At 40.5% G+C, this 27,753-nt stretch overlaps 1 protein-coding gene across 4 annotated transcripts in view; it reads left to right on the top strand.

Moving 5' to 3' along the window:
• The first annotated feature begins 13,520 nt into the window (after nt 1-13,520).
• ITGA6 (integrin subunit alpha 6) overlaps nt 13,521-27,753 on the top strand; it is a 47,425-nt gene continuing 33,192 nt past the window's right edge. Inside the window, exon 1 of one of the 4 annotated variants that reach the window (XM_068138568.1) lies at nt 13,521-13,539. Coding sequence is in view for 3 of the 4 variants with exons in the window: in XM_068138569.1 (XP_067994670.1) it covers nt 15,210-15,370 (161 nt within the window). In the remaining variant the exon portion in view is untranslated. Of the gene's footprint in view, nt 13,540-15,130; nt 15,371-27,753 lie in introns of those variants that run through there. The other 3 variants (XM_068138569.1, XM_068138570.1, XM_068138567.1) reach the window with 3 other exon arrangements.

Here is a 27,753-nt window from a genome sequence, read left to right as displayed (position 1 = left end):
TTCTGAAAAGGTTATTTTACATCCAGTATGTTCACAGTATTTCTGTGTGTTCAGGATAAAAAGTAAGGAAACAACAAAATAACATCACTTAGTTTTCATGGTATTTTTTTTGTATAATGTATGACTTCCTAGCTTTGCCTTCCAGTTGCAAGACAGACACTTTTAAAAGCAATTCAAATACATTAGTATGACTTTCAGATGAAGCTGTGGAAACCAAGACAATCATTTAGATGCTACTATAGAGACATCAATTGACAAAAATACAAAAATGGCATACTCCTGTAAAATTCAGAATCAGTCTTACAACATGCATCGTTTGAGTCAGAGAGGAAGAAGGACGAATTGCGTTCAAGGAGTTTTCCCATACTGGATAAGTATAGGCAGCTGTTTGAAGATAACATACCATCATTAATAGGTTCACATTTAAGGGAGATTCATTGTAATGCCCATTTGGAATGACACTCATTACAATTTTACACTACTCATTACAATTTTACACTACTCATTACAATTTTGCACTACATTTTCAGAGCCATATGTATCTTCAGGTACAACTGGGCAGTGGAGAGGCAGATCCTCTTTCATCCCTAGATGATAAGCATATATGGTTTGTGCATTCTTCTGCTCTGAAAAGGAGCCTGCATAGTTCAAATATCAAATGGCCAGTGTTCTACTCTGTTCAGAGGAGATCATTCTGAGCATCAGTTGTGTCTGAACAGTAATGACACCAAACTGGGGGCAGGTGTCGATCTGTTAGAGGGTAGGAGAGCTCTGCAGAGGGACCTCGACAGGCTGGACAGATGGGCAGAGTCCAACAGCATGAGATTTAACACATCTAAGTGTTGGGTTCTGCACATAGGCCACAACAACCCCATGCAGTGCTACAGGCTGGGGTCAGAATGGCTGGAGAGCAGCCAGGCAGAAAGGGACCTGGAGGTACTGGTCAATAGTAAGCTGAACACGAGCCAGCAGTGTGCCCAGGTGGCCAAGAAAACCAATGGCACCCTGGCCTGTATCACGAACAGTGTGGCCAGCAGGAGCAGGGAAGTCATTGTGTCCCTGGACTCAGCACTGCTTAGGCCACACCTTGAGTACTGTGTCCAGTTCTGGGCCCCTCAGTTTAGGAGAGATGTTGAATTGCTGGAACGTGTCCAGAGAAGGGCAACGAAGTTGGTGAGGGGTTTGGAGCACAAGTCCTGTGAGGAGAGGCAGAGGGAGTTGGGTTTTTTTCAGCCTGGAGAAGAGGAAGCTCAGGGCAGACCTTATTGCTGTCTACAACTCCCTGAAGGGAGGCTGTAGCCAGGTGGGGATTGGTCTCTTCTCCCAGGCAACCACCAACAGAACAAGAGGACACAGTCTCAAGCTGTGCTGGGGAGATTTAGGCTGGATGTTAGGAAGAAGTTCTTCACAGAAAGACAGATTGGCCATTGGAATGGGCTGCCCAGGGAGGTGGTTGAGTCCCCATCACTGAAGGTGTTTAGGAAGAGACTGGATGGGGTGCTTGGTGCCATGGTTTAGTTGATTAGGTAGTGTTGGATGATAGGTTGGACTCGATGATCTCTGTGGTATTTTCCAACCTGGTCTGGTCTGCTCTGGTCTATTCTATTCTATTCTATTCTATTCTATTCTATTCTATTCTATTCTATTCTATTCTATTCTATTCTATTCTATTCTATTCTATTCTATTCTATTCTATTCTAATAATGGATAAAAAGAAAATAAAGATAAATATAAATACATAGGTAACCAAAAGAAAGACAATGACAAAAGCCAAAGTCCCAACTGAACAGAATTTGAAGTGCTCATTTCTGTTTTTCTGCTGATTACACTGGCCACAGGCTGTGTCCCACAGTTGCAGAGTGACAGCTGCACAAGAAGAATCCAAAAAGGTGGCAATAGAGTATTGGGCTGGCTGGGATGTCCACAAGGTGAGATGAGTACCTGCTTTGCATGGTTTTGGACCAGATAGTTGTGTTTTGGGAAGCAGGTAGATGCAGCTCTATGTTTTCTGTGTTAATGAGTGTACCAATGGAAAGATGTGACGGGACACTGGGCAGGAGTTGAGACTGTGTCCACATTGTTCGGCATGTCAAAACATTGCTCTTAAAAGGGCGTTTTAGATGATCTTGTCGAGAAGTAAATTGTCATGCATACAGAGGCCTTCTTTGAGAGGTCTGTAGACCTCATTTTGAACATGCTTGTTTTAAATAAGAAAGTGAGTAAATTCCTATATTTAGCAGCTGACTAAGCCCTCTGTTTTCCATGTATTTATTCATATGCCTAATTATATTCCAGTGATAACTTCCTTTACAGTTATTGGAAGTACTCATCTAATAAAGTTAGCACGTGTGCATCTTCGGCACAAGATAGTTAATTTCTTTTCTCAACTGTTCCCTGATTATTCAAGCTAAATAATACAAACAAGTAGAAAAAAACCCAAGGCAGTCATGAAATGAAGCTTTATAACAAGTGTCACACAGAATCACAGAATCAAACTGATCAAAAAAACCTATCACCATAGTGCTGCTACTGCCAGTGCTTCATTCTTTCCAAATGTGGCTTTTCTGATTTTGACAAGTGCAAATCTTGAAACAAGTTTTAAAAAAACACAGTGTTTGTATTTTCACTTTAAGGAAATGAGACTTGTTTATTTAAAGAATTTCAGAACTGCAGTTTTCAAGAAAACAAATTATTTGCAGCAACTAGGGGAGAGGGGAGAAGGGGAAGTTTTTTCAAGTACTTCCTGTTGCCTGTCTCTTAGCTCATCTTTCATGTTATTCCTTACAAACACATAAAGCATCCTTTTTGTTTAGAGCTGAAAAACCCGTTCTACTTCTATTTCCACTAGTAGTTTGTGTAGAAAACTTCAGTTTGTCTACAGTTAAAAACTACATTTCTGAGCTACGTGTGTTGAAGATTTTTTGTTGTTGTTTTTTGGTTTGTTTTGTGTGTTTTGGTTTTTTTACCTTTAAACAATGAGCTTCCATTCTGCATAATGTATGTTTGAGTGCTATAAAATTTGAAAGGGTCAAATATGCAGGGTGTGGAAAAACAGTAAGTTGCAGGTAAGTGGAAATGTGCTGCTTAAAGCGCAGATTCATTCTGTTGGATGCAGTTTCTGAATGTTATGGATTATGATGGATATTATGGATTAGAATGAGAAGTATTTGAGTAGGTAAAAACACAGTGGAACTTCAACAGTTAACAGTTAACAGTTTTTTGGTGTAAGGGAAATTCCTGCGTTGTCTCAGAAGAAGCATAGAGCCCTACCTATGCAGAGATTCACAGTATGTGCTGACAACCCTCTTCTACTGTGGTGACAGAGGCTGATCCATTGGAAGGTTATTGCTCAGTGAGGAATCTGTAATTGTCTGTGCGTTTGCAAGTATGATAATGTAGAACTGCCAAGAATTTTATAGCTATGAATATGCACTCATATAAATAAGGCCTGAGGTTATGTCTCTCCAATGAAGGCATGTGGAGACAAGGCACACAAGTATTTAGGTGTTGGCTCAGTGTAGTCATGCATGTCTCTTCATAAAATATTTTTAAGTGCTATGTGAATAACAACTGCACAGGGATAGCCCAAGTTCTTAGCATAAAACAGAAGATGAGAAGAAAGTTGTGCTGAGCTATGAGAAACTATGGAGAATTTTTTAAAAATTGGTGTTGCTTGAAAAATGATTCCTTTTTACAGATGTCATTGCTGCGAGATGAGCAGGGTCCAAAGGAAATTAAAGGGATTTTCATGGATTCTTGCCTTCTAAGAGGATTTAGATGCTGCCAGTTGAATTCTAACAGTAAGGCAGTTTCTACCAGCAGTCTACTTCCAAAGAGTAGGTGCAGTTGGCATTATTCATAACAGGGAAACTTAGACCCTGGATAGCAATTTGGAGAGTGAGGGAAGAAGGTATCTGTAACCTTCTCAAGGGCAGATAAAACATTTATGTTTGTAGTGCTTCTTCAGTTCTCAAAGTCCCACTCAAATTTTTAGGCTCTGCTTTGGCAATTGCACGTGTTCCAACAGCATGTAAGTGAGCATGGAAGCAAAGGTTTTTGTGTGTGCTCATCTTGTTTGTTTAGTGCATCATTGGTTGACTCAGTGCATTCTTAATTGTGAGCTTTATATGGATTTACTGTTCTGAGATTTAAAGGAGTGAAGGCATAAAATTGCTGCACTCCTCCAAAATGGAGTTTTGACTGTCATTTATCATCATGGTACCAGAGTAATGAACAAATTTGAGAACAGCTGAAATAGGGTGTTTGGAAGAATTACAGAAATTAAGCTGACTGCTAATACAGGAATGTGACAGGAATTGTCAAGACTAAGGTCTGTACTGTACAAAACAATATGCTGGAATTAAAACATAGACTTTGAATGAATTTGTTCCATTCCAGATCTTGGTCTTCCTATGCTATATTCACTGTCATCTCAGTGTTTAGTACCAGTCAAAAATAGAATTAGAAAATTAGGAATTACAAATGGGATACCATATGAAGCAGAGTGTATAATACTGCTACTGCTGCAAGTCCATGTCTTTGCATCTTGAATGTTGGGTGGTGCTCCGGCAATTCTATCTCAAAGGCCATATAGTGAAATGATGAAAGTACTAAGAATGCCCAAAGTGTTTAAAAATGTATAATGATTTCTATTTGAGATATGATTTGGACAAGGAGTCTTCTGTGTGAAAACAGGTGACTGAAGTGAAAAGATGATTAAGGGGTGTTCATATACTTATAATCATATAATGCAGTGAAGTTTTTTGGACAGGAGAGTTTGAAGCAGAAAGTCCCTTTACACACAGTGCAGAATTTAATTGCCTATCTTGTTTTCATAGTTGCTGTAGAGGCCAATAATATAAATCTAAATTAGATTATATAAATAAAAAACTGTCAAAAATTACAATGGTCTGAATGAACCCGTGAACAAAAGGTCCATAGTCTACAGGGTATGGGCAGGAAAGAGTAAGAGCAGGTGCACTCTATCGCACATGCTTTCAGGTGATCACTAATGACAACTTTAAGGCACAATATTGGGCTAGCTGAACTTTTTTTTTTTTTAATGAATCACTGTGATTGTTATTTAATACAATTAGAATTATAATACTATGATTATAATTGTTGGGGAAGGAGGGGAATTGCAGTGGGTGTAATTCTGCCAGGGTCCTGTTGAGAATTTTCCTCAGCACTGGTCCATTAATAAAAGTGAATATCTGCCCTATCTCTTGAACACAACAGCTTTAACTTTGATCTTTACAGATTGCAAGATTTGGAGGAGGCCAAGAATCCATTTGTGAGTTCCTAAAACATTGCAATGCCTTCTGCCACTTCATCTCTGGAACTGTGTTGCCAACGAAGCTATTTATGAGACCTGCCCAGCTGTGGCTACGCCTTGAACATTTCCATGCTGGGAAAATCCCCGAAGAAGGTTATTTGTGGTAAAGGTAAATGCAGTCTCTCTCTTTTAGGGCTTGATCAAGAAACAGGCCATGCCTCCTCTTTCTAAATGGATCTTGATCTTTTGGATAAAAATAAGGAATGGTGTAACAGGGATTTCTAACAGCTTCCTTATCTTGTGAATTGATTATGCCCACATGCATCCTCCATATGTTCTAGCCTTCATTTACTAAATACAGAAAAAAAATATGCTGCAGTTTTGTTGAAACTTGTCTTGTAAGGTACTAAATCTGCTGCTGAATTACTAATAATAATGAAAAATAAGAGAAATCTCACTAGGTATTAACCACATGTTAGCCATAGTCAAACATTATTTATACTAAGAACTGAAAGTCTTGTGTTTTGTGATGCCAGAATAAAAGAGAGGCTTGATACTTTTCTTTTCCCCCCTTCTGAATCAGTGTGCCTTTAGAGTAAACATTTACAAACGTGTTAAGAGCATTATAATGTGGATCTATGCAAAGCCAAGGTGTACACATTCTGCAGGAATAAAGATTATTCAGATGTTCCAGAAAGGATGAGGAAATGTTTGATAAAGAAAATGTCAGGAAATGCAGAAAGAGATGTAGAAGCCTTGTCAGAACTGCTCTTTTTCTGCAGAGTGCAGTCCCACACTGTCTGGGGCACGCAAGCAATCTGCAGCTGACAATGTGTTCCCATGCCCGTTAGGAAAAGGCACCTTGGGCCAGCAGAGCAAGGAAAAGCTTCTCAAGGATTCACAGTAGGCAGGTCTGTGGTAGGGTGGAGATACTTAACATGCCTTCATGACCTAGCTTGAGGTACTGGAATGCAGGCTTACCGCAGCATCTGTAAAGATATATATATCTATTGCCATGGCTGGGCTGTTTTTAGGTACCCAAGTTATTTCAATACATTATGTGATGTTATCCACAAAAGATGAAAGAACTCAAGTATTCTGCAAATCAAGTGTTCATTAAAATAACTCTCCCAGTGGACTGTGGCATGCCACTTTCTTTTCTGCTTTGTACCTCAAATAGCAACAGACCAAGTGTAGTCAGGGAGCAGGATGCTGTAGTTGAAGGTAGCAGATCCCTTTATGATTATGCACATGCAGCAAGAATTACAAAATAACACTATGAATATACACTGAAACTATGCAGCGTTCCCTATCATAAACTTGAAGTAAATCACAAACATGTTTTCCATTACAATGAAAAGAAAATTTGAATAAGACTATGCACCTGACAATACTGTTCATGTACATAACATTAATTGAGATGAAGTAGAACTGCTGCTAAGCAATGTGGCAAGACTACATAATACTATATGATTACTATTTCAAATGTTCTTTAAATTTTATTATCTACAACAGAGTATTTTTGTGCTCCTCCTTCGCCACAATATTTTGGCTTTTAGATAGGGCCAGTCTGTTACCTACACAACTAGGAAAGCCTTCTTAATTGGCTTAAATATTAATTCCTGTGCTTTATCTCCACTTGTGCTTCTGCATGCAGGCTGTGGTTAATGGTTCCATATATCTGCAAACTGACTACCTCTTGTAAAAGCTTTTTTTTACTGATATCAGATTGTTGAGTCATGCAAACTTTCCCTGTAAGATTGATACCCTGATTCTTCCTTCTCAAAGCAGCTGTCATTTTGGCATCCTGAGGCTGGAATAAACTTGGAACACAGGATCTGAAGGGCTTCCAGTCACTGCTGCAGGCACAGACTTGTACCATGACCTGATCCTGCTACATGCTGATTGCCCTTACCCTGCCATGTGCAGCTGGTCAGCAAGTGCTTGTAACATCTGTTGATTGTTGTTTATTGTCTGCAGAACCCTCATCTGCTCAGATTTCTTTTCTAGCTGCTGCACATGCAGTAGATCTGGTAGTTGTATTTCCACAAATACAATAATCATTCCCTTCTGCCAACAATGGTCAGTTGGTTCCAGGAGTGACAGTAAATGGCTTGAAAACTGGCATGTTGAAGGTTGGAGTGGAACAGAGAGAACTCCTGGAGTCTTTATTGTCACATGAAAATGAAGTGATGAAGTGGAACAGAAGAAAATTTTTGACACTGAACACTTATTCTCTGGTAAGTACAGCTGCAACCCACACTGTACTGCAAAAATTCCCAGAAATGGAGTAATAAAGAATCATGAGGGACATTAGTGCTTACCTACAATGAAGAATACTTTTTACTCTCACAATATGTTGACTCAAAAGATGGGGACAGTCAGCCAAATGTCCATATATTCAGCTCAACAGCTGATAATTGCGCAGAAGCAAACTTGTGAATTTTCATATTTAGATGGGATTTTTACAACAAGGCCCAGGAGGAGGGAGCATGCAGAAACCAGATCTGGCTGTTGGTTCTGCTGAAGCTTTCCGCTGTGATAGTGGGGCGCTCTCTTGCCCTTAAATACACCATCAATCTTTTCCACTTGGAAATGGAGATTATAATATCATTATACCTCACAGGGGAAGAATGAAAATGCTTTGAGATAGTCCTTTATGTTCTGCATGGAAAACACATCATTACTGTAGAATGACTGCATTTTATTTGATTAATGTTAGGAACAGATGCACAGGAAAATGGGTCAGTGTAACTTACTTGCACTCAAGAAGCAAATAATCATGTGTTGATCTAACTGCCAGCTAGGTTCCTGAATTGCTTAAAAGTGGACCTTGATCCTTGGAGATGCTGATAGACTTTAGAAAAAGTTAACTAATAGGAACTTATTCATGCATTTCACACACTGTATGCAGAAACTCACAGGAGTTCCCTTGCTATGGGAAACATACTGTTTCTCTGGTATGAGCAAAAACACACACCCACAAACAAAAAAAAGTGATGTGTGCATGCCATGCAATAAGTGATAGGAAAGGTACAGCCCTAGTGAAAACTGAGAATGCTTCTCCATGGCTGTATCATCTTACTTTCCTCAGTTGTTCATGTTCCCAGATGTATGGAATGAGCTTGGATAGGTTTGGGATGTTTTCTTTGAGACTGCTGGTTTAAGAAGCAAGTAAATAAACAAGGCAGACACTTCCCAGCACACCCACATAGGGTCTGTTAATCACAGTTGAAGAAAGTACAAATAATTATTAAAAGTAGTTTAAAATAGTTATTCTTATCACATAAAATAAGCCTGGTCTTGTTTAAATGTGAATACTACACAAAAGCTCAAACCCTTTTTTTAGAACTTTAGAAAAGACCGTTTCTCTTGACAGAATTAATCTGGAAAGAATGACCAAGCAAATGAAAATAAACATTAGAATAATTACAGTGTATAGAAATGTGGAAATATTTAAAACTCAGTGCTTTAAATCTTGATTGCCTCCAAGGCAGAAATAATTTTGTCTTTTCCTAGGAAGGGCACTTGAAACTTAGGTGTATAGAAAAATGGGGCAAAAGTAGTGAGAAAACAAAATACACCATGAATACAAAAATCAAAACTGCACTTGAAACCCTCCCAATAAAATATAAAAATCTGTACTTTTATAATTAATGACCTTGCCTTCCTTGTCCCAAATTTTAGTCGTTTGCAGCAAATGAACAAAAGAACAAATCCCTTGAAGTCAGCAAAGCCAACACAGCAGCTTTCATAAAACCCTTTGCCAAACTGATTAGATGTGCAATTCACTCACTAAACCTGCCTGGTCATGGCAGCATCATGCAATGAATCTTTTCATTGAATAAAACTGGAATTGCACAGGAACATTTTTCTTTTTTTTTCTCTTTTTTTCTCTGTATGAATACAGCACGTGTTTAAACATGAAATTGTTCTTGATTAGCTCATGTATGAACAATGTTATTCTGGAATAATAGTAAAAAACTCCTCTTCCTGTTAAGCTTAATGTAGCTGTTTAATAATTAAACACAAGTAGCTAACTGGAAAATACTGCTGATGTAGACAAGTTTTCTTCCTTTGGTGTATGTAAATGGTTAGTGGTTAGATAAAGAAGTGGGTTTAAAACAAATTATTTATTGGATAAAGGATTTTCTTAATTTGTTGATTTTCTCAAATTTAATTTTTTTTAACTAAATGAGAAATTGAAAGTACCCGATAGGCTTTGCGTGTAACATAGCAGTGCAGCTGGATTGACATAAATATAAAAGAATCCTTTGTTTCTGTATAATAACTTAGGAAGCTCCAGAAACTAAAGGCTGCATTGCTCAGCAGGGAGCTTATGGGAACTACAGTGGGTCCTCAGCCTCCACATACCTGCTGCTCACATCCAGGCAATGCAAGGTGAGAGAACAACCTGATTTTCCTTCAGATGGTAGCTCAAATCCTGAGTGGACTGGGCCTTTACAGACTAAATTTAGGTTGTGGTTTTTGTTTTGTTTTGGTTTTTTTTCAGCCTTTACATAATTAACATTTTCATCATTGTTAGCAAGCATGTTGCCAAGTGAGACTTAGTATAATAAAACATTGGACTTGTTCATTATGGATTGATTCAAAAAGACTAAGATAAATTAAAACTACATATTGTCCAGAAAATAAGTATTTTAAGATAGTGATTCAAACAAAGGAAAGATGACTGGGGCTCATTCTTCCAAAATCAAGATGTTACTCTAAAGATGAAAGTGAACACATTTGTTAGATTTATATTGTGTAAAAAAGAAAAAAAAATACTTATATTAATGGAGAAGAAGTAAAGAAACTAAAGGAAGTATCCTTCTGAGGCTGCTAGCTTTGGACTTTAACCGGAGAAGTAGCCTCTGCTGGCTTTATCTGCAGTGGTCAGAAAGCTATGTTTAAGCATGTCCTGTTGAATCAGTGCCAGATATGTTTTGGTTGGCACATGCAGTATTAATACTGTTACAGACAATGACTATCAAAAAACTTCAATTTGTTTCAAGAAAAGAGATTGGATTTCTGTGTGTAGTTCTTGTCAATCACTGGAAATCTCTCTGCAAACTGGCTGGGCTTCACCTCCTCCATGGAAGCCAAACAGCCAATAGGCTGCCCTCACAGCTGGGTCTGATCCCTGACCTGATGGGAGGAGCAGGTGTAACAAGTATGGTAACGACCAAGCAGCTGCTTCTCCTAGTTTGCTGCAAGGGGAGCTGGGGGGTCTCAGCTGTGCTATGCTGTGCTTTTGCAATAAGCTAGATAGTGACCTAGAGACCAAATTCCTCAAGTAGCTGTAATTCCTGGTCTTGCGCTTTGCAGACTCTGTCCTAGAGCCAGGTCCTGCATGTACAGCACCCAGTGCAGCTCTTGGAAGCTAAGTGTTATCAAGGTTGTGCAGAGTTGTGCTTTGTGTAATGGTCAAAGACTCTTCAGTTAGAGTCTGTGTGAGCTAAGAGAAAAAAAGTATTTTGTCCTGAATAATGCTGTTTTTTACTCTGGATGGAGTTAAAACATGTCCCATGAAGGTTCATGTTGATTTCTGGGTTCCTGTGGAGACTATCCAGTGAGATCCTATGAATATCTTGCTTGTAAGCTGCTCTTCTTCCCCTGTTCCCTGGTAGCACCTACCCAAGACATATACTTTACTTGCTTTTTAAATGTTCTCTGCTAGCCTATGAGCAATGGTTGGCTTCTTTGGTCCAAACTGGCTGGAAGATGCACATGTAGACAGACATTGAGGGACAGCTGGCTAGAATTGCCCAGAAGTTTGCATCTGATATCAGGGGTTATGTCTCTCTGCCCTGGTGAACAATGGTACAAGACAGGCAAAGTTTCATGTGGAAGACAGTGTTGTACATCAAGGAGTATGCATGGTATAGGCTGCAAAGGGGTTGATGATGTGTATAATGAAGGACTAAGACTGCTCTTACACCGCTCAGTAAGATTCCCTCTTGGTATGTAACTAATGAACTAAAATCAGGGATATGTTCAAAGTGACTACAGTGACTACAGTTCTATGCCTTAGTTATCAGTAATTTTGAAGGAACATCCTTAATTCCTTCCACAACAATCCAAATCATGGGTGTTTAGTTTCTGTTTGTCACCAGGATTTCTCTGATCATTGCCTAGCTACACTCGTAAAGTGCCTCCAAGAATGTTTACAAAGATATTTACTCTTCAAACAGTTCAGGCTGCTCTTTCTGAAACTACTTAAGGAATGTACCTGACAACTTGGGTGGAAAAATATTCCCTTGATGTAAAAAGACTTAATGAACTGCTACATAACACTGGTCACAGTGTTCACCAAAATTCTGAGTCTGGACTGAAATAATTATTTCAAATAATATTTTTATTTGTGCAATACTTTGTATATTACACAGAAATGGCACATTGAAGGCATTCTCTTTCATCAAATTAAAAAAAGCTATAAGAACATTCCAACATCTTCCTCTGGAACTGTAGTTAATCTGATTTAAATACAGCAAGAAGTAAAAAAGTTGCATCTTGGGAATCTTCCTGAAAAGATTACTAAAGAAAGAAAGATCAAGACATTCTTCACTCAGTTATAAATGATATAAAGACTGTCAGTTCTGTATAATGCAGAATATAACTAGTTTAATGCTCTAGTTTCTCGACTGTTCAGAGCAAAACGTTTTGCTTACATGCTGTTGAGTAGTTTGTCCCTTGTACTACTACTGCAAGCACCCTTATCTCCTGTGCTGCTGTTTGCTAGCCTTAAGGACATTGTTAACAGAGAACCAAGGACAGCCATGGAGGATGTACTGGCAAAAGTATAGCCTTGCTGCATAAAAATCAGCTGTTTATTGTAGCTGTTGAAATGTATCCTTTCAACAAATGTAAATAATTTGGAGACTATGCAGTTCTAAAAGTGGTACTGCCTTCAGGAGGTTCAGACTGGATGTTAGGAAGAAGTTCTATATAGAGAGAGTGATTGCCCATTGGAATGTGCTGCCCGGGGAGGTGGTGGAGTCACCATCATTGGAGGTGTTTAGGAGGAGACTTGACAGGGAGCTTGGTTGCATGGTTTAGTTGATTAGGTGGTGTTGGATGATAGGTTGGACATGATGATCTTGAAGGTCTCTTCCAACCTGGTTTATTCTATTCTATTCATTCAGAAGGCTGATTCAGGCTACTGACACTTAAAAGTAGATTGTTTCTGAACTGAAACAACTGTAGAGCTTAAGAACTTGCACAGTTGAACCCAACCTTTTTTACCATTATAATTTTTTCATCTGGAATTACCTCAGTTCTGAAATAAGGTTTGTGGTATGTTTTGGTGAGTTTTTGTGTGTTTTGTTTGTTGGTTTGGTTTGGTTTGGTTTTGGTTTGGGTTTTTTCTTGGTTAATGAAATGGGAAGGGGATATTTACATGTTTTGGCTTTTTAGGATCGTTTGATGTTTTGCATTAAAGCAGAAAAGCTGAGTATCCACTAGTGTATTTTTAATGTAGTATGTTTTGCTTGTGTGAAAGGTAAAAGTTCAGAAATGTAAAGCATTGTTGTGCCTTGCCTTCCTTCTAGGGAAAGGTTAAAATGTCTTTTCAAGCTCTAGTTTTTCCATTCTGCCTCTTCTGTTTTCCAGAACTGATTTAAATTTATTTCACCCCTTTTGTAATTAACTGCGGAGTTGTACAGAGGAAAGTATTGCTGGCAGTAAGGCTTGCTCAATACCTAGACAACGCAGGCAAACACCTTGTAGCCCCTTGGCTGAGTATCAACACACCATTAATACGCAGACAGCTTGAAAACTGGCAACAGCAGAGTGTTTGTTACAAAATGGAGAGACAGCTTTCATCTGGCTTTTGGCTTTCTTAGAATCACCGTGTTATTATGCATAGCAGAGTGTTAATTGGCCATCAGACCTAATCTTGGTCCCGCTTTACGCAGGGGTACAAAAAAGGAATTCCTGAAGTCCATGTTAGTTATAGATAACCCCCAGCATGTTTATTTTGGAAGAAGAGCAAAGGAAGGAAACTGACTTTTTAAAAAACTTTTTTTCCTCTCCTTATCTAGGGCAAATGAAAATAGTACAAAATAATGAGAGACCATCCAAGGTGACTCTGAGCTGTTTGTGTGCTGTTCTGCTCCACCCTATATACGGTCTATTTTTGTTGTTCCTGCTGTGGTCACTTGAGACAGATTTTAATATAACTGTGTCTTGGAATGCTTGTTACTGCATCTGGAGATGAAAAACCCTGTCTCCTCTCGGCAACCTCTGTGGATAACAACAAACAGGTACAACATGCCCAGGCAGTGCTGGTTAGAGGGAGGGAGAGGGAAGAGAAATCAGATGAACCTAATGTGCTGGTATAATTCACATGGCATTAGATGAAAGTATTTTTGTGAATCCTTACAGAAGTTATTGAGTACAAGCACTACTTAAAAAGTAACTATAGTTACTGTAAGAGCAGTTAAAAGCACACAAGTTTAAATGGTCCCAAAGGCCAAACTGCTACAACTTCAGTACAGACTTTGAATGCTATTTTAAGACTCGTTTTCACATCTTTACTAACTACTGTGAAATATGTGGATTGTAGTAAACCTACTTGTAATTAGTCTGGGATATTTCCCTCTTATGGGTCCTTTAATGAAACTGTAGGGCAGTGTTTATGCCAGTACAGTTTTCTGCTGTGGCAGTGACTGTGAAGTGATTGAATGCTGGATTAAGACTTTGAATTAATTTGGGCGTGAAGAGCAAGCATGGAAGGACTCCATTAACAATAAATATCTAGGAGCTTAATTTAACAAAATGTTTTGTTGCCACATTGGATGCACATTTCTAGTATATTTTCTCCTCTCTTTTGATCAAGGGTGTTTTGGACTTGAGCCAAAGACTTGTCTATACACGGAGTTGTCCTAGAATAATTACTCTGAAAAAAGTAGCCTGGATTAACTCCGTGGGAGCAGAGTATTGTTCTCAGAGAAGGAGTATCAACATATTTGAATGCAGTGTCTTGATTGCTCTTTGCTGACTTTTGCTGGAATCTCTCTGGAGGAGAGAAGCTTCTCTCTTAATATCCTGTATATTGATAGAAAAGAACGACAGAATATTTGCCATGCTGTTTGGCACTCACAAGGTCTCCCTAAACCAGAGCACTAACTCAAGAATTTGTTATGAACAGACATAAATTTCTCTCTCTCTGGGTGAAGTGTGTTAAGGTATGCTTGCAAATACCCTTTGGGAGTTATGGGTGAAAGCATGAGATAAAACAATCCAGGATCTGAAACCACATATTGTTTACAAACAATTACAATGTAGGGGTAAGATTCTCAGATCTTTTCAGAGATAGCAGAGAGTGGAGGAGACTCATGAAGTTTTGAGTCTCTGTCTTCATGCGCTGTCTTAAGAGTCTGGAGAAGAAACTAATTTTTTCTTTCCTTTTCTCAAGGAGGTATAAGAGAAGCATGTCCATGCTCATGCTGTTCATAGCTCTGTATCACCCTTAGAGTATCTCAGCTAGGTTTACACACACCGTCGGTACCCTGACGTGCCGCTGAGCATCACCCAGACCAGTACCCGTTCTTTCCGTGCCCCGTGGAGGGTCTCTGGACCCATCCGCTGTAGCCCAACCCTCACCTGCAGCCACGGACTGTCCCCCGGCACGGCTTTATATTCCCCTGCGAAGCAGGCAGGCGGAGCTGGGGGCGCGGGAGGAGGGCGGAGCAGCTCTTTGCTGTCCTTCCCGGGGGAATGGGGCCGGGCACCGGGGACATTTTGTGCCGCGCTGACTACCCCCGCAGCGGGCAGCCGCCGCTCAGGGGCCGGGCAGCGCGGAGGGCGGGGCGGGCTGGGCTGGGCTGGGCTGGGCTCCGTCACGGCGCGCGGAGCCGGCGGGGCACGACGAGCGCCCTCAGCACGGGGAGCGGCGGCGCTCGCAGCAGGTTCCCGTGGCTGGCAAGAGCAGATGGCGGCCGCGCTCCTCTTCTACTTGCCCCTCCTGCCAGGGCTGGCTGGCGCCTTCAACCTGGACACAGATAACGTGATCAGCCGGCGAGGAGAGCCGGGCAGCCTCTTCGGCTTCTCCCTGGCCATGCACCGGCAGCTGCAGCCGCAGGAGAAACGCCTGTAAGTGCTCCCGCGCCCCGCCCGGGCCCGTCCCGGGCCGCCCGCGGGGACCCTCCTCCCTCCCACCGCCCGGAAACTTCCTCTGACGGCGAGTCGGAGCCACCAGCCCCAACGTGGTGGCTGGCGGCCCATTGGTGGCGGGGAGTACAGATTGGGGACGAGTAGCGGGGTGCCCCGTGGGGAGGGGGCCAGAGTGGAACCTGGGGGAGGACGGGGCGGCACCTGCCGCGGCCCGTGGGTGTTGCCGTGCCGTAGGCCGCCCGCAGGCAGCGTGCGCCCGTGCGGAACGGCGAGGACGTGCCGGGGAGCGAGGTGCTGCCCCTCCCGCCCCGGTGGCCTGCGGGGAGTCGAGGCGAGAAAGGAGGAAGCAAGCAGTGGCCCCCGCTAAGAATCCTTCCCGCCTCAGCCGCGACAGCGGTGTCCTGCGCGGGCCGCGCCGGCAGTGTCCTGCGTCGGCTGTGTCCCGCGGCGGCTGTGCCCACTGTGCCCCGGTGGAGCGGGGCGCCGCCGGGCTGGAGCCTGAGAAGGGTTCCCTGGGCATCGTCGACCTGCTCTGCCCGTGCTATGGGGCAGTGGCTGCCTACCCAGGCTTTCGGGCTTGTTCTCCCAGTGCGTACCCGGCCTGGTGTAATACGGAGGCTGCTGTTCAAGATGGGCCCTGCCCGGCGATGCAGGTGGGAGGTGGTACCAGGAAGTCGGGAAGAATACATAAATATTGGTGCCATATAGGTTAAAACTAGGAGCTTCCTTTGGGACCTTCAGAAAGCAAAGTAAGGTTCCTTTGTACGTCTTCAGGATCATTGCCTCCTCATGACTGTATCTGGGCAGTGCTTGACCCCACCCTATCCAGTAGTGTTGAATAGAGTGTGTCTTGTGTAAGGTGTTGTCATTAAATACATTTCTCTTCCACAAATACTTAGTTTTAATTCAAAAGAAGTCAAACCTATAAGCCATATAGAGTTAATGGGAGAAGTAAGCTGGAAAGAAATTGTATCCTTTGTAAAATTAGTAGTAGTTCTGTGGGCCCATTTTACTCATGCTTGCATTCTGTATGATTTCATAAGAATTCCAGTGGGAAAGAGTACAAATTATAAATATCCCTGTTCTTTCTTCTGTCTAGTAAACAGAATGACCCAGGGTATCCTAAAGAATGAAATGCAAATCCATGAGCTTCTTTTCAGAGGTCTTTATCTTGGTTCTTAATGAAATTGCTCTTGCATTGGTCTCGGTTACACTAAGAAAGCAGCACCTGAAGCTTGTTAGTTTCCTATTGTTATGTCAGAATGTGCAGAGACAGAAAGCCAGTTACTGAGAAGTTGGTCAAAACACAAGAGCAGTCACAGTATTCAAGATGGTCTGTGGTATTTGGCGGAAATGCTTCAGAGAATATAAGTATGAAAGTTCTGTATTGTATCTGTGGTGAGTGCTTGCACAGGCAGCCCAAATCTGGGGACAGAGCAGAGCCAGATGCTATCTGCCTTGATACTGCTTTCTGAATCCTGGCTTTCATGAGAAGTGAGGATCTCTAATAGAGTCAAAACCAGGCTAGAGAAACTGCATTTTATGGTGACGTGTACCTCTAAGTATGAGATACCATGGCTATTAAAAAGAAATAATAAATTATTAATGAGTTTAAGCATAAAGAATTTGAGTGCTACCCTGGGTAATGGCTGGGTAGTACTCTTGAAATAAAACTTTCAACATCACAGAGGCAAGTTTAGTCAATTAGTCCATCTGTAAGAATAGTGGTGTGTGGCAGTAAGAGGGCAAGACATTAAACATGCTGAACCATAATTGTCTGTCATAGGGACAGACGTGTGTTTGTCTTTATGCAAGTTTTGTTCTGTGAAACAAATCAAAGTTTTGGTGGGGGAACTTGGAAGTCTGCCTCCCACATTAGGCTGCATATTTATATCAGATAAAAATGAACGATGTTGAACTAATACTTAACTGTTTGGCCTGTTCCACGGAAATCACATGCAGTTTCTAAATAGGTTGACTCTTTAGAGGTGGAACAAACTGCGTCTGCTATCAAGATACTCGTTGAAGGTGGAAAGTTGTGGGAATGGTAGTCATACTGAGCTCTCTTCCTGAGAAACAAATATGTCTAATGCCTGTATGCTGCCCAGTATCTGTTACAGCAGGAATTGTATTATTTCATTCTCAGGGGTATGATACCTATTCATTGCCAACTGGATTTTGGTCTGTCTTACCTCTACTGAAAATGTGGGTTTGTGGGCAGCTCTCTCTTAGTCAGATAGAAGTATTTATTCTATCCCTTCTTCTTGAATGGATGGTAATCTCAAAGCTCAGTTACAGTTTGAGTGTGAACACTTAAGTAGTTGCCAAGAATACATAAACCCTGTTTCATCATTGAAACTTAATTAAAAGTGACACTTGCATTCTCATCTGTCAGGGACTCCCATTTCAAAAAACCCTGCCAACTTGCACACTCCTCTGCCCCTCCAATCTTGCAAAATTAGGAACAGGTTATAACAGATGTGTGCAAGATCAGTCAGTCCTTGGAAAAACAAGCAAATGAGAGAAGGTGAAGTACATTAATTCTAATCAAGGGCTGTTTTAGTCTGTGGGTTGGAGCAAGGCTTGGTAAAACAAACTAAATGATGTGTAATTTTTCTCTTACCTCACTTAAGTGATTCTCAAATGATTCCCGCTACCTTTCATTAAGCGTGGTATTTGCTTTTGATCACCTTTTCTTAGTCACAGGATATTACTGTTAGCTACTAATGCCAGCTACTAATGCCATGTTTGCTAATGAGGAATTACTAAGCTCCCAACAGCATGAGTATATGCCTGTTTAACTGCTTTGGCTTTAGTTATAAATTGTACTGAGTCTATGGACTAGGAACATGATTTCATTTTTCTTTGGAAATGTTTTTGGTTGGAAAAACGTTGGAAATTTGTCAGGTGAAGAGGAGAAAATTGTATTAATTCACAGTGACTAAATTTATTGCTAATGGCATGGGGGTAGGAAAGATAGCCAGACACAATCTTATTGTGCATCAGGGCAGCTTTAGCATTTGAAACGCTAAAGGTAGCCTGCCTAGATTTCTGTGTACAGTTCTGGTTCCCTGTCAAGCACAATGAATCAGGTAGGAAATAAGTATATAGAGCTCTGGGAGAGCTGGGCTTGTCGCCCTGTGTAAGATTGTTCTGGTTTTAATCTGTTAATATGAAAATAAGGGAGTTCCAGTTACGGAGTGGTGGAGACATAACAGCAGTATGTTTCATCTGTAGACTGGAAGAAAGTTTTGTGATTTGGAGAGGCCTGAGGTTTGCGGATGCTGTAGGAGTAGCACAGATAAAGTTTAAGTAGTCCTCTGATGGAGAATGTGAGTGTTTCAAACATCTTTAAATGGGGACTACACATGAGACATATATATATATATGTAAAAAACCCTCCAACTTCTATGTATTATGAATGTTACTATTCTAATGATGTTGCTAACTACTCGTATATAGTGAGTGTAGTTGTAATTACCATATATATATGATATGTGTGTATACATGCACCTTGTAAGATGTCCAGCAGGTCTGTTACAGTCCTGTTTGGTTGTAATTCGCACTAGTTTAAGCAAGTATCTTGAATTAGAGCAGGATAGAATTCAAGGATTTCTAAATCTGTGAGTAAGTTTACTTGTAAGTAATTCTGATGTTATATACATCAGAACTGTGGAGATGAATTCATGTGGACTGCCTGTTGCTGTTTATGGAAAAAAACAATGAGATTGTAGTAATCAACATTCAACATCTTTTTTTGTTACCTGAAAAGCTATGTGGTGGAGTTGTGGATAGCCACTTCACGTCAAGACTGCTGTGAGTGTTAGCAGCCATGAAGTCCTTAAAATTTCAGTATCTTATTGACATTTTAACTTGTGACAGATTTGCTGGTACTGCATGATCTCTTCTATGAGATATATCAATATATATGACAAGGTTGTCTTAGGTCAGCAGGGCTCCTGACATTGCTGTGGTGCATCCTTAGTGGCCTTTAGCCAGTGTTGGCTAAGGGCTTGTGCTTGTAGCTTTTTTTTGCTCCACCAAAAAAAAAATAGAGCTGGGTTATGCTGAAAGGCAGTGGAAGGTGACTATTTCTATGGCAGAGGTGGTATAGTGTGATTCAGAATTCAGGTGGACTGAGGTGATAACAGTGTATATTTCCATCTTCAAGATATTAAATGCTTTAAAAATTCTAGTGGTCTTCATGTTTCTGTGAATGAGAAAAATTATTTGTTAGTACTTTTCCCCTGGTTGGTGTGTTGTGGGTTTGGTTTTTTTTGTGTGTGTGTGGTTTTTTGTTGTTTTTTTTTTTTTTTAATTATTGCTTAGGTTGTGTCCTTACTGCCTCATTGCACTTAGGTTTTGTGGTTATGTCTATGCAAGCTACTCTTGGAAACCTGCTTAGCATGCTTGATTACTTTCTTAATTTGTGATAGTAGAGGAGTTTGTCTGTGTTCAAGATAGATGTCCTGTTGCACAGGTCAGGATCAAATGAAGTTGGGGAGGAGGAGGGAAGAGTAGTTTAAGGGTTTTGCTGCAGTGATAAGGGAAAGATCTTTTTGTAAAGAAAATCCATTGTACTAATACCACAAATGAAAGAAGTGAAAAGATGAATTTTATTTTGCTGGGAGAAGGAATGTGGAATTTTATTTTGCTGGGAGAAGGAATGTGAAATCACTATAACTAGAATCAAACTGCAGAAGGCACACTTTCTCCCAGTGCTAAGTTTGAGTTGTGCTGTGGTTTATCTGTTGCAGAGGCACAGCTGACAGGTTTACAGGTCAGATATACATAATCATTGACTCCCTTTCTTTCAGGTGGAAAAAAGATCAACATCTTTATTTTTGGCTTTTTATTTTTTTTTTTTCTGTGTGGTTTTGTTTGTTTGTTTGTTTTCCTTCCTCAAACGAATAAGAGCTGTGCACTTAGTCCTGCAGAACTCCACTAAGACAGGAAGGATGAAATGGAACATTGAGCTGGTATACACTAGGAAGTTGTGCTACCATAACCACTTCCGTCAGTGTAGAAAAAGAGAAGACTCTGTAGTAAACGTGTTACTTTTGTTAATGCACCTGATGGTACTAAGAAAACTCATTGCTCTGCTAGTGGGAGCGCTGTAGCATATGCCTTTTGTCAGCAGTGATGATCGATGGCCTTATTTGCAGTCTCCAGCTTTGAGAAACAGCCTGGGCTATCAGCTTCAATTACAGCTCATAACATTGTTATGGTCTTACTGGAAAATGCTTCTACCTCATACAGCTTTTTGTTTGTACCTGTGTGGGGCCTAATTGATGAATTGGTTTCTAATGCAAGAAGTCTTTGGTGGAGTTGGTGGAGCATAACATTTATAGGGTAGAGGTGATGACAGGGGCATTTTGGCTTATGCTTTCTTATTTCTAAATATCTCAATAGACGTGAATGGAAATTTATGGAGGTACAAATTCCTCTCTTCAGGCTGCATGTCTGGAAAGGGGAGAGTGTTCTGTAAGCTGTTATTCCATGTAAAACATGGACCTGCCAAGACATTTCAAGAGCATTAAAATAGAAGTAGTGGCTCAGTTAACCAAAACTGCTTTAGGTTCCTGTGGTCCAAGTGTTGTGCTCCTCTCTTTCTAAAAAGATGAAATTTATACAAGGTAACTCTTATTTAATAATACTAGAGTATAAATCAACCCTGATTTAGGGTTGACGTAGCCCAGCAAGCTCTATTGTCACAAAAGTATTAGACAGATCTCAGAAACAGATCAAAAATATAATCTTGCATCCTCTAAAACCATCAAGGTTAAAATAGTGTAACTGGAACAAAATAACACAATGCAGGCAGGGACAGCCCTTGATCTCAGGAAGGAGGACAAAGGCTTTTCATTTTACTGAAGTGAATGAAAACTAATGAACTGCACAAAATATGAGTTAAGGACAAAAGAACAGCATTCTTTTTCACAAGTTGTGCTCTTGAGCAGGGGCTGTGGGTCCTGACAACTGTGTTTAATGATGCATGAAGGCTGGGCAGAAAAGTGTTGGGAGGAGGGCTCGCAGTTGGAAAGACCGACAACTATTCTCTTGCTTTTCAAACTAAGCTGATGTAGACACACACAGATGAGCAAAGTAGATGTGTCTATGTACATGTCTGACATAAAGCCTTCAGTGAAACTGTCCATGAAGTATTCTGTTCTTCAAAAGAGCTGTAGTCTCTAACAGTGTTTGCTCTAAATATTAGGGAGAAGAAGTCAGCCTGTACCCTCTAAAGCTGATGTATAGTTTGTAGTGAGAACTGTTGTTCTTAAGTGGATAGGCTAAAATGTGTTTAAAGAGCATAAATGCTTACCATCTAAAATCTGAGGTAGGAGTAAGCTGTAAAAGCATTTTTTTTTTCTGCAGTTCCCTTCATGCAAGGAGAGGCGAGGTGCTAGGATGTGGACTGGGGCATGCATGCTGCGTATATGCTCTGCCCTTGTTTTCAGCTGTGCAGGCTGGAGTTGAGCAAAGAATCAAGGCTCTCTGTGGCACTGGCATCCTGAGAGCTTCAGCTGTCAGACAGCTGTTTGTAGCTCATTGCTATCCTGATCTTACAGACTGAGTGACACACAGGAAAATTCATGGTGCTCTTTAGACTTCAAATATGACCCCATCAGCTACAGAAGGCTAGAAAATGAGTGAGACAGAGAGAATATTGATCAGCATGCAGGAGTGTAGAGTGAACCATTCAAATATCTGAAGTATGTGCCATGTGCAACACAAGGCCTGCTTTCTGTGTGCTGCTTTTGTTCCAAAGCAGCAGGATTTAGCAGAAATGTGCCAGGAGTCCTTCTCTAACAGGGACATCAAAGGGAGCACTGTATCGTTACATTATCTGTGAGGCTGAATCTTAAAATTCAGCATTTTTATTTGAGGACGTAGTTTTTCTTTGGCTTCTGCTCTGATTTTTCATATTTTTGAGACTGCACAGAACTGTCAAACAAGTGTGCACAGAGAGATGTGCTGGTCGTATTGGACACAGAGGTACAGCTGTGTCCAAATTATTATCGGATGATATGCGACAATTTCTGCATCAATTTCGTTCTGCTGACTAACCGGGATAGTGAATCTAAGACTTTAAGATGGCTTATACTTGAAGAACCCTACCATCAGGTATGGATCTGTCTTTGTCCAGGTGTGGAGTTTTATGTACTGCATTGTCTACTGTCAAAAATACCATTCACCTGTGGAGAGAGTCTTAATGAATACTTTTTTTTCTAGTTTGATTAGAATTTTTGTTGTGGTTTGGTAGGAAAATGAATTGTGCCATGGCAGGAAATAATAAATAGCCTGTGTTGTATCTTTCTCAGAAGTACTGGCTAAGCATTTTAGTCAGCACCTGGACTGGTGGATCCAATCTGTAACTGTACAAGACAAATGTAAATCTTTGTAGCATGACTGTCAAATTAAGTGGTATTATTTAATTAAACAAATTTTATTGTAAGTTTCTGAGGAGTCTCTTTACTATTGAATATCCTTTAGTAAGTACTCTGCAGTTGCATATATTCTTCCAAAAAATGAACATAATTTGTTGTAATACCGTGTTTTTAACTGTAAAATAGAAATGGAAGAGCACAAAGTCACTGTTATGATGCTTGCTAAGAGGGATGCAATTTTCTGTGTAATATATATTACTGATGCTGCAAATGTTAATTTTTAAATAACAAAGAAAAACTCAAGCAGAAGCAGCACAGTAGGTTGGCTTCTCAGAATTGTTTTTTTCTTAAACAGCAACAGAGAAATGTGGTTTATTGATCTAATTTGCTGCTGTCTGGATTCTCCACAAAATAAAACAGAACATTTCCCAAATGAGTATATTGGGTTCCCTGGCAGCTTACAGCAGTAAATTGTTCACCAGTCAGCGTGGGCCATTCCATGAGTGCCAGAGCAACTGTCACTTTTGTAAGGAATGTGAGCTGGTGCATTTTCATTGGAGATACCTCCTTCATTTCAGAAGAACTGCTGTTTAAGAATCAGCTGTTGTTTAAATATTTCAGAACTAGCCTGAGGCTGGATGAATCATTTTAGCTGTAACTGCACAAATGCCATGTTCCGGGGACATGTTGTGCAGACTCAGATCAGGCTATCGGGCAAATGGCTATTTGAAAACAAGTAGGCAGAAATCTGTATTATCAATTGAGCAGATGTTGGTCTGTACTGTGAAATATTAGCTGGAATGTTAACACCTCCTGGCATTTAACAAGGGTAGGTACAGTAAGAGACACAGGAGTTTTTGAAGAAATATACAGGATGGTCTGGAAAACATCAAGTAATTAATTTATTAGCATTGGGTGTCGTTGATTGAGGTGTATAAGCAAGCTGCTTTGAAAGTAATGGTAGAATAATATGGCCTAGACAAGGGAATGTGAATGTGGAAAAAATAAATGAACTAAAGAGTTAATGAGTGAACTAAATAGGTAATAAAGTTTCTTTTGCAAATGCATTTCATTTGGGTTTGATGTATCACAGGTGTCACATTTACTACTACTGTTTTGAGAATTCTGTAATTGCTGCTTTGGAAGAGAGAATTGGAGTTGTATTGGTTTAGTTTAAACAGCAGACCAGGTGTATTCTGCTGAGAAGTGCCTGATATTAGATTTTGATATCAAAATGACAGTGAGAGTCAAAAAGTGTGGGTTCTGGCATTGTGATGTTAAGGTCACTCCATACTAGCAAATGCTCTTTTTTGGCTGTCTTGGAGCATTGACTGTTTTTCATAGAACTGCATCTAAAAATAGGTAATTTCCAAATATTCTCTAACATTTGTACTCATGCTCGTGAGGATGTTTTGACTGTGTTTAGAAGAGAGGTGGTGTGCACAGTCAAGAACAAAAGCAAGAGAGGTTCATGGGATGCTCTCTGTCTAGATGCTGTCTATAGCACAAAAATGTATTTTGCGAGCCTCCAGGGTAACACGTGTGGGTCCTGCACTGGATTTCACTCTCAGCTGGCAAGGTTCTAGGTTACTTTTCAGCTGTAATCTTTGCATTTGTTTTCTTCTGTTGTTTGGAGATCTTTTAAGAAATGATTAGCATTGTTGCTGAGTTTGCTGATAGATAGTGTCCATGGGAATGGCAGAGTTTCTTACAGAATCTGTTGTTCCCTTTTTAGTGAAGATGGTAGACAGTATTCAAATGGACCTAAATGTGTTAAGCCTCTGCTGGTTTTAACTGGCATTGTTATCCCCTTCAAAAATAGGTCTGTAAAATAAATCTTTAAAAGCCAAAGCAAGGTTGTAGATGTGCTGGGAATAGCTCACCACTGTAGTGCCCGAGGTTGTTTGCTCAGCCGCACACGTGTGTGAAGGTCAAAGGTCTGAGGGAAATTCATGCTTATCCTGGAAGTGCTCAAAAGTGGCAACCAGCTGTTGCTGATAGCAAGTGTGTTATTGTCATGTGTAGTCCTTTTCTCATAGCTCTTTTCACATTACTCTTGTGAGGGAATTATAAAGATTGATTAACCTTGTGCTTTGTCACTGGGGCTGCTGAAGCTGTACAGTGGTTAAATCTGCTGGCTCTCAAGCCTTAGCAGTGTCTAGCAAAATGTGTGAAAAGAGATCATGGCTCATATTTAATTGTCCATGTTTGTTCAGTGTGAAACAAATCATAAGTGAAAAATCACATTATTCTCTTGGCCAAAGATGCTAAAATGAATTTGATACACAACCAGCTCCTGTAGCTGCTGTTACTAATATGCGTAATTGTGCAACTCCCTGTAAACTTCTCTTTCACTCAATTTACATTTCTGATAGAGAAATGTTGGATAATTATGTAGTGTGGTCCCAGAATATTGCTGAAGGGATAGGTTTCTTCTCTCTCCCCAGCCAAGCTATATTCCTGCATATAGTGGAAGAATACTTCTGTTGTCAGTTTGGATCCTGTCCTGGTAATAGCTGCAATACTGTTTGCACAACTTTCAGCCTACAGGAATGTGGGGTGTTAAAAATACTTGAGCAGAACATGGAGTTGGTTATTTATTTTCAAGAGAGAATGTGGAAAGTGGTGAAAGATGGAAAAAAGTATGTGTGAGGGGAAGCATGTAAAAATAAAGCATATGTGGAGGTGGAGCAGTATATAGCGGAAGAGAATGCAGTGGGTTTATTGGCATAGTCTGAAATATAAGTTATTTTGCAAACAGAAAAATCTTTTTCTTAGGTTATGCAAGCTGTAGCAGTTCTCAGAATTTGTGTATTCCTACTCACAGTAAAATATAACTGATTCTTCTTCCACAGATGTATGTACGGACAAGTTTCTTGTGACCATATGATTTGTTTCTATTGATTTACTTGATCAATGTTTCCTTATCTGCATGGGACATGAAAAAAGGCTCCTTAAGTGTCCCAACTGCAGGGGCGTTTGTGTGACTTGTTTTTTCTACAAAATACCCTGTTGGAGTGATGGTCTTCCAAGTGGTTTGAATGGCTCTGTTTTCCAGGTAATCCAGGGGAGTGAAGGGACTATGTGTCAGCACAGGTACCTGGTAACACATCTGCTTTTGTTCGTGGCTTGAAGAAATGCCTTATTCAAACTGTGTATCCTGTTATAGGTGTTTAACCCAGGGCTATGATGGTTTTGAGATGAAAGAACAATCTGAACCTTGCTTTAGCTGTGAATGACTGTTGAAATGTGTGTTTGCTGCTGGCTGTTTGTATACTCCTTCTCTGAAACATTTACTAGCGATTATGTGCCAAGAAGGTATGTGCCTTTTCCACACAACCAGATCTTTTTTAGCCCACTCCAACAGGGTACTCCTCTGTGACTCTGCAGCTGGGCTTAGCGCAGAGTGCCAGTGTTGGTCTGCTGTGGGTGAACTTCCCACTGGAGCTGTGGTTGATACACTTCAGCATAATGTATTCAATTACTTTTGTTCAGGTGGTGAATCTACTAGAATTGCATGTTACCATTTCTGTAGTTATGTATCTAGTGGAGGAGGTTTCTGTCTGTCTTGTTCTTCCCCTACAATTCAGAGGGATAAGGTGGTTAAGGCTGGAAAAGAAGGAGCAACAAGAGTCTCATGCATTTGATCTATGGGTGAAGGAGCTGTGGTTTGCATTAGCCTGGGGGAGCAGTCTCTCTTCAAATACAACAGGGCTGTGGGCCTAGTTGCTGTTATGTGCTATACTGCCTGTTGTGAGTTGCCCGTCCCTCTTACTGTACTACTTTCATGCCTTTTGATGGTTTAATTATGGTCATAAAGGAAACTGTACTTCATTCAGTGAAGGAAATAGAGGAATGACATTTCAACCCAAATATTTGTTTCGTGCTGTGTTGAAGCTGCAGGGTTTTTTAAAATGTTTTCTGACATGTTATGAACAGTGCGTGCCTGTTATGGTTGTTGCCTCTCTAACAAGCAGTGCCCTCAAATACTGACTGGCAGCACTGCACTTGCACATTGGATTTTATTTTATTTTATTTTTTTCCAAAGAAAACTCTGAACAACTGTTTACATATTTTGGTTACTTCCCAGTTTATTTTCTAAAACACCTATCTAATAGATGATGTGATACTCCTTTTGTTTCTCATGAACTTCAAATGGAGATGACATCTCAAGTGGGGGTATAAAGACAACCTCTGAATAGCCAGCAGCCCAGGTGAAGGAGATGGTAATTCCTGATTTCTGCTGTGCATTTGCTCATTTGAGCCTGTAGAGTGGGCATGCCCACAAAACACCCATCACAGTCCTAACTATCTGTGTCAGTAGCTGCTGCTTTACGGACTATTTTGCTGACAGAGCTGGGACAGCTAGGGTCCCCATGGGGGTTGCTGGCATAAGAGTGAGATTGCGGTGTGGGGGCCACAAAGACAGACAGTTCACCTTTTCTGTGCTTGCAGGTAGCTGGTCACCCCTGCTTTATTGCAGCCCTCGCTTGTCCTGTCTTGCCTTACTTGTCTTACTTGTCTTCTAAGTTTTTTGAAACTGTGCTTGTCACTTCTTGACTTAAACTTCATGTTGTTGTAAGAGGATTTAATGCAGTGAGAGACACAGCTGTGTTAGAAAATCTGAGTGAAAAACCCTTTAGTGTTGTTTCATCCATAAGTTTATCATAGATTAATTATAGAACTGTCTAATACATGTTTTACAGTATCACTCCATGCTCATGTCTGTTCCTGGAATGGGTGTTACTCTTTCTTTTAAATCTGTGTCGCTTGTAAGGGAGAAACTAAAACTCTTCATATATTGTGCAGCTTTCACTTGCTGTTTAACAGCATGAAAAACGTGAGGTATCTCCCAGTTAAAGCCAGAGAGTGGTGTCTGAAATGGAAAACTGTTTTTTGAAGCATGACTTCAGAGCAGACTGTACTATTCCTTTTAGGAAAAAAGCTTTCCACCAATGAAAATGAGGTCTG

Source organism: Melanerpes formicivorus, unplaced genomic scaffold, assembly GCF_026170545.1.
Source record: "Melanerpes formicivorus ecotype bairdi unplaced genomic scaffold, bMelFor1.0.p_v2 SCAF_5, whole genome shotgun sequence".
NCBI lineage: Eukaryota > Metazoa > Chordata > Aves > Piciformes > Picidae > Melanerpes > Melanerpes formicivorus.
This window is presented reverse-complemented; position numbering and strand designations above follow the sequence as displayed.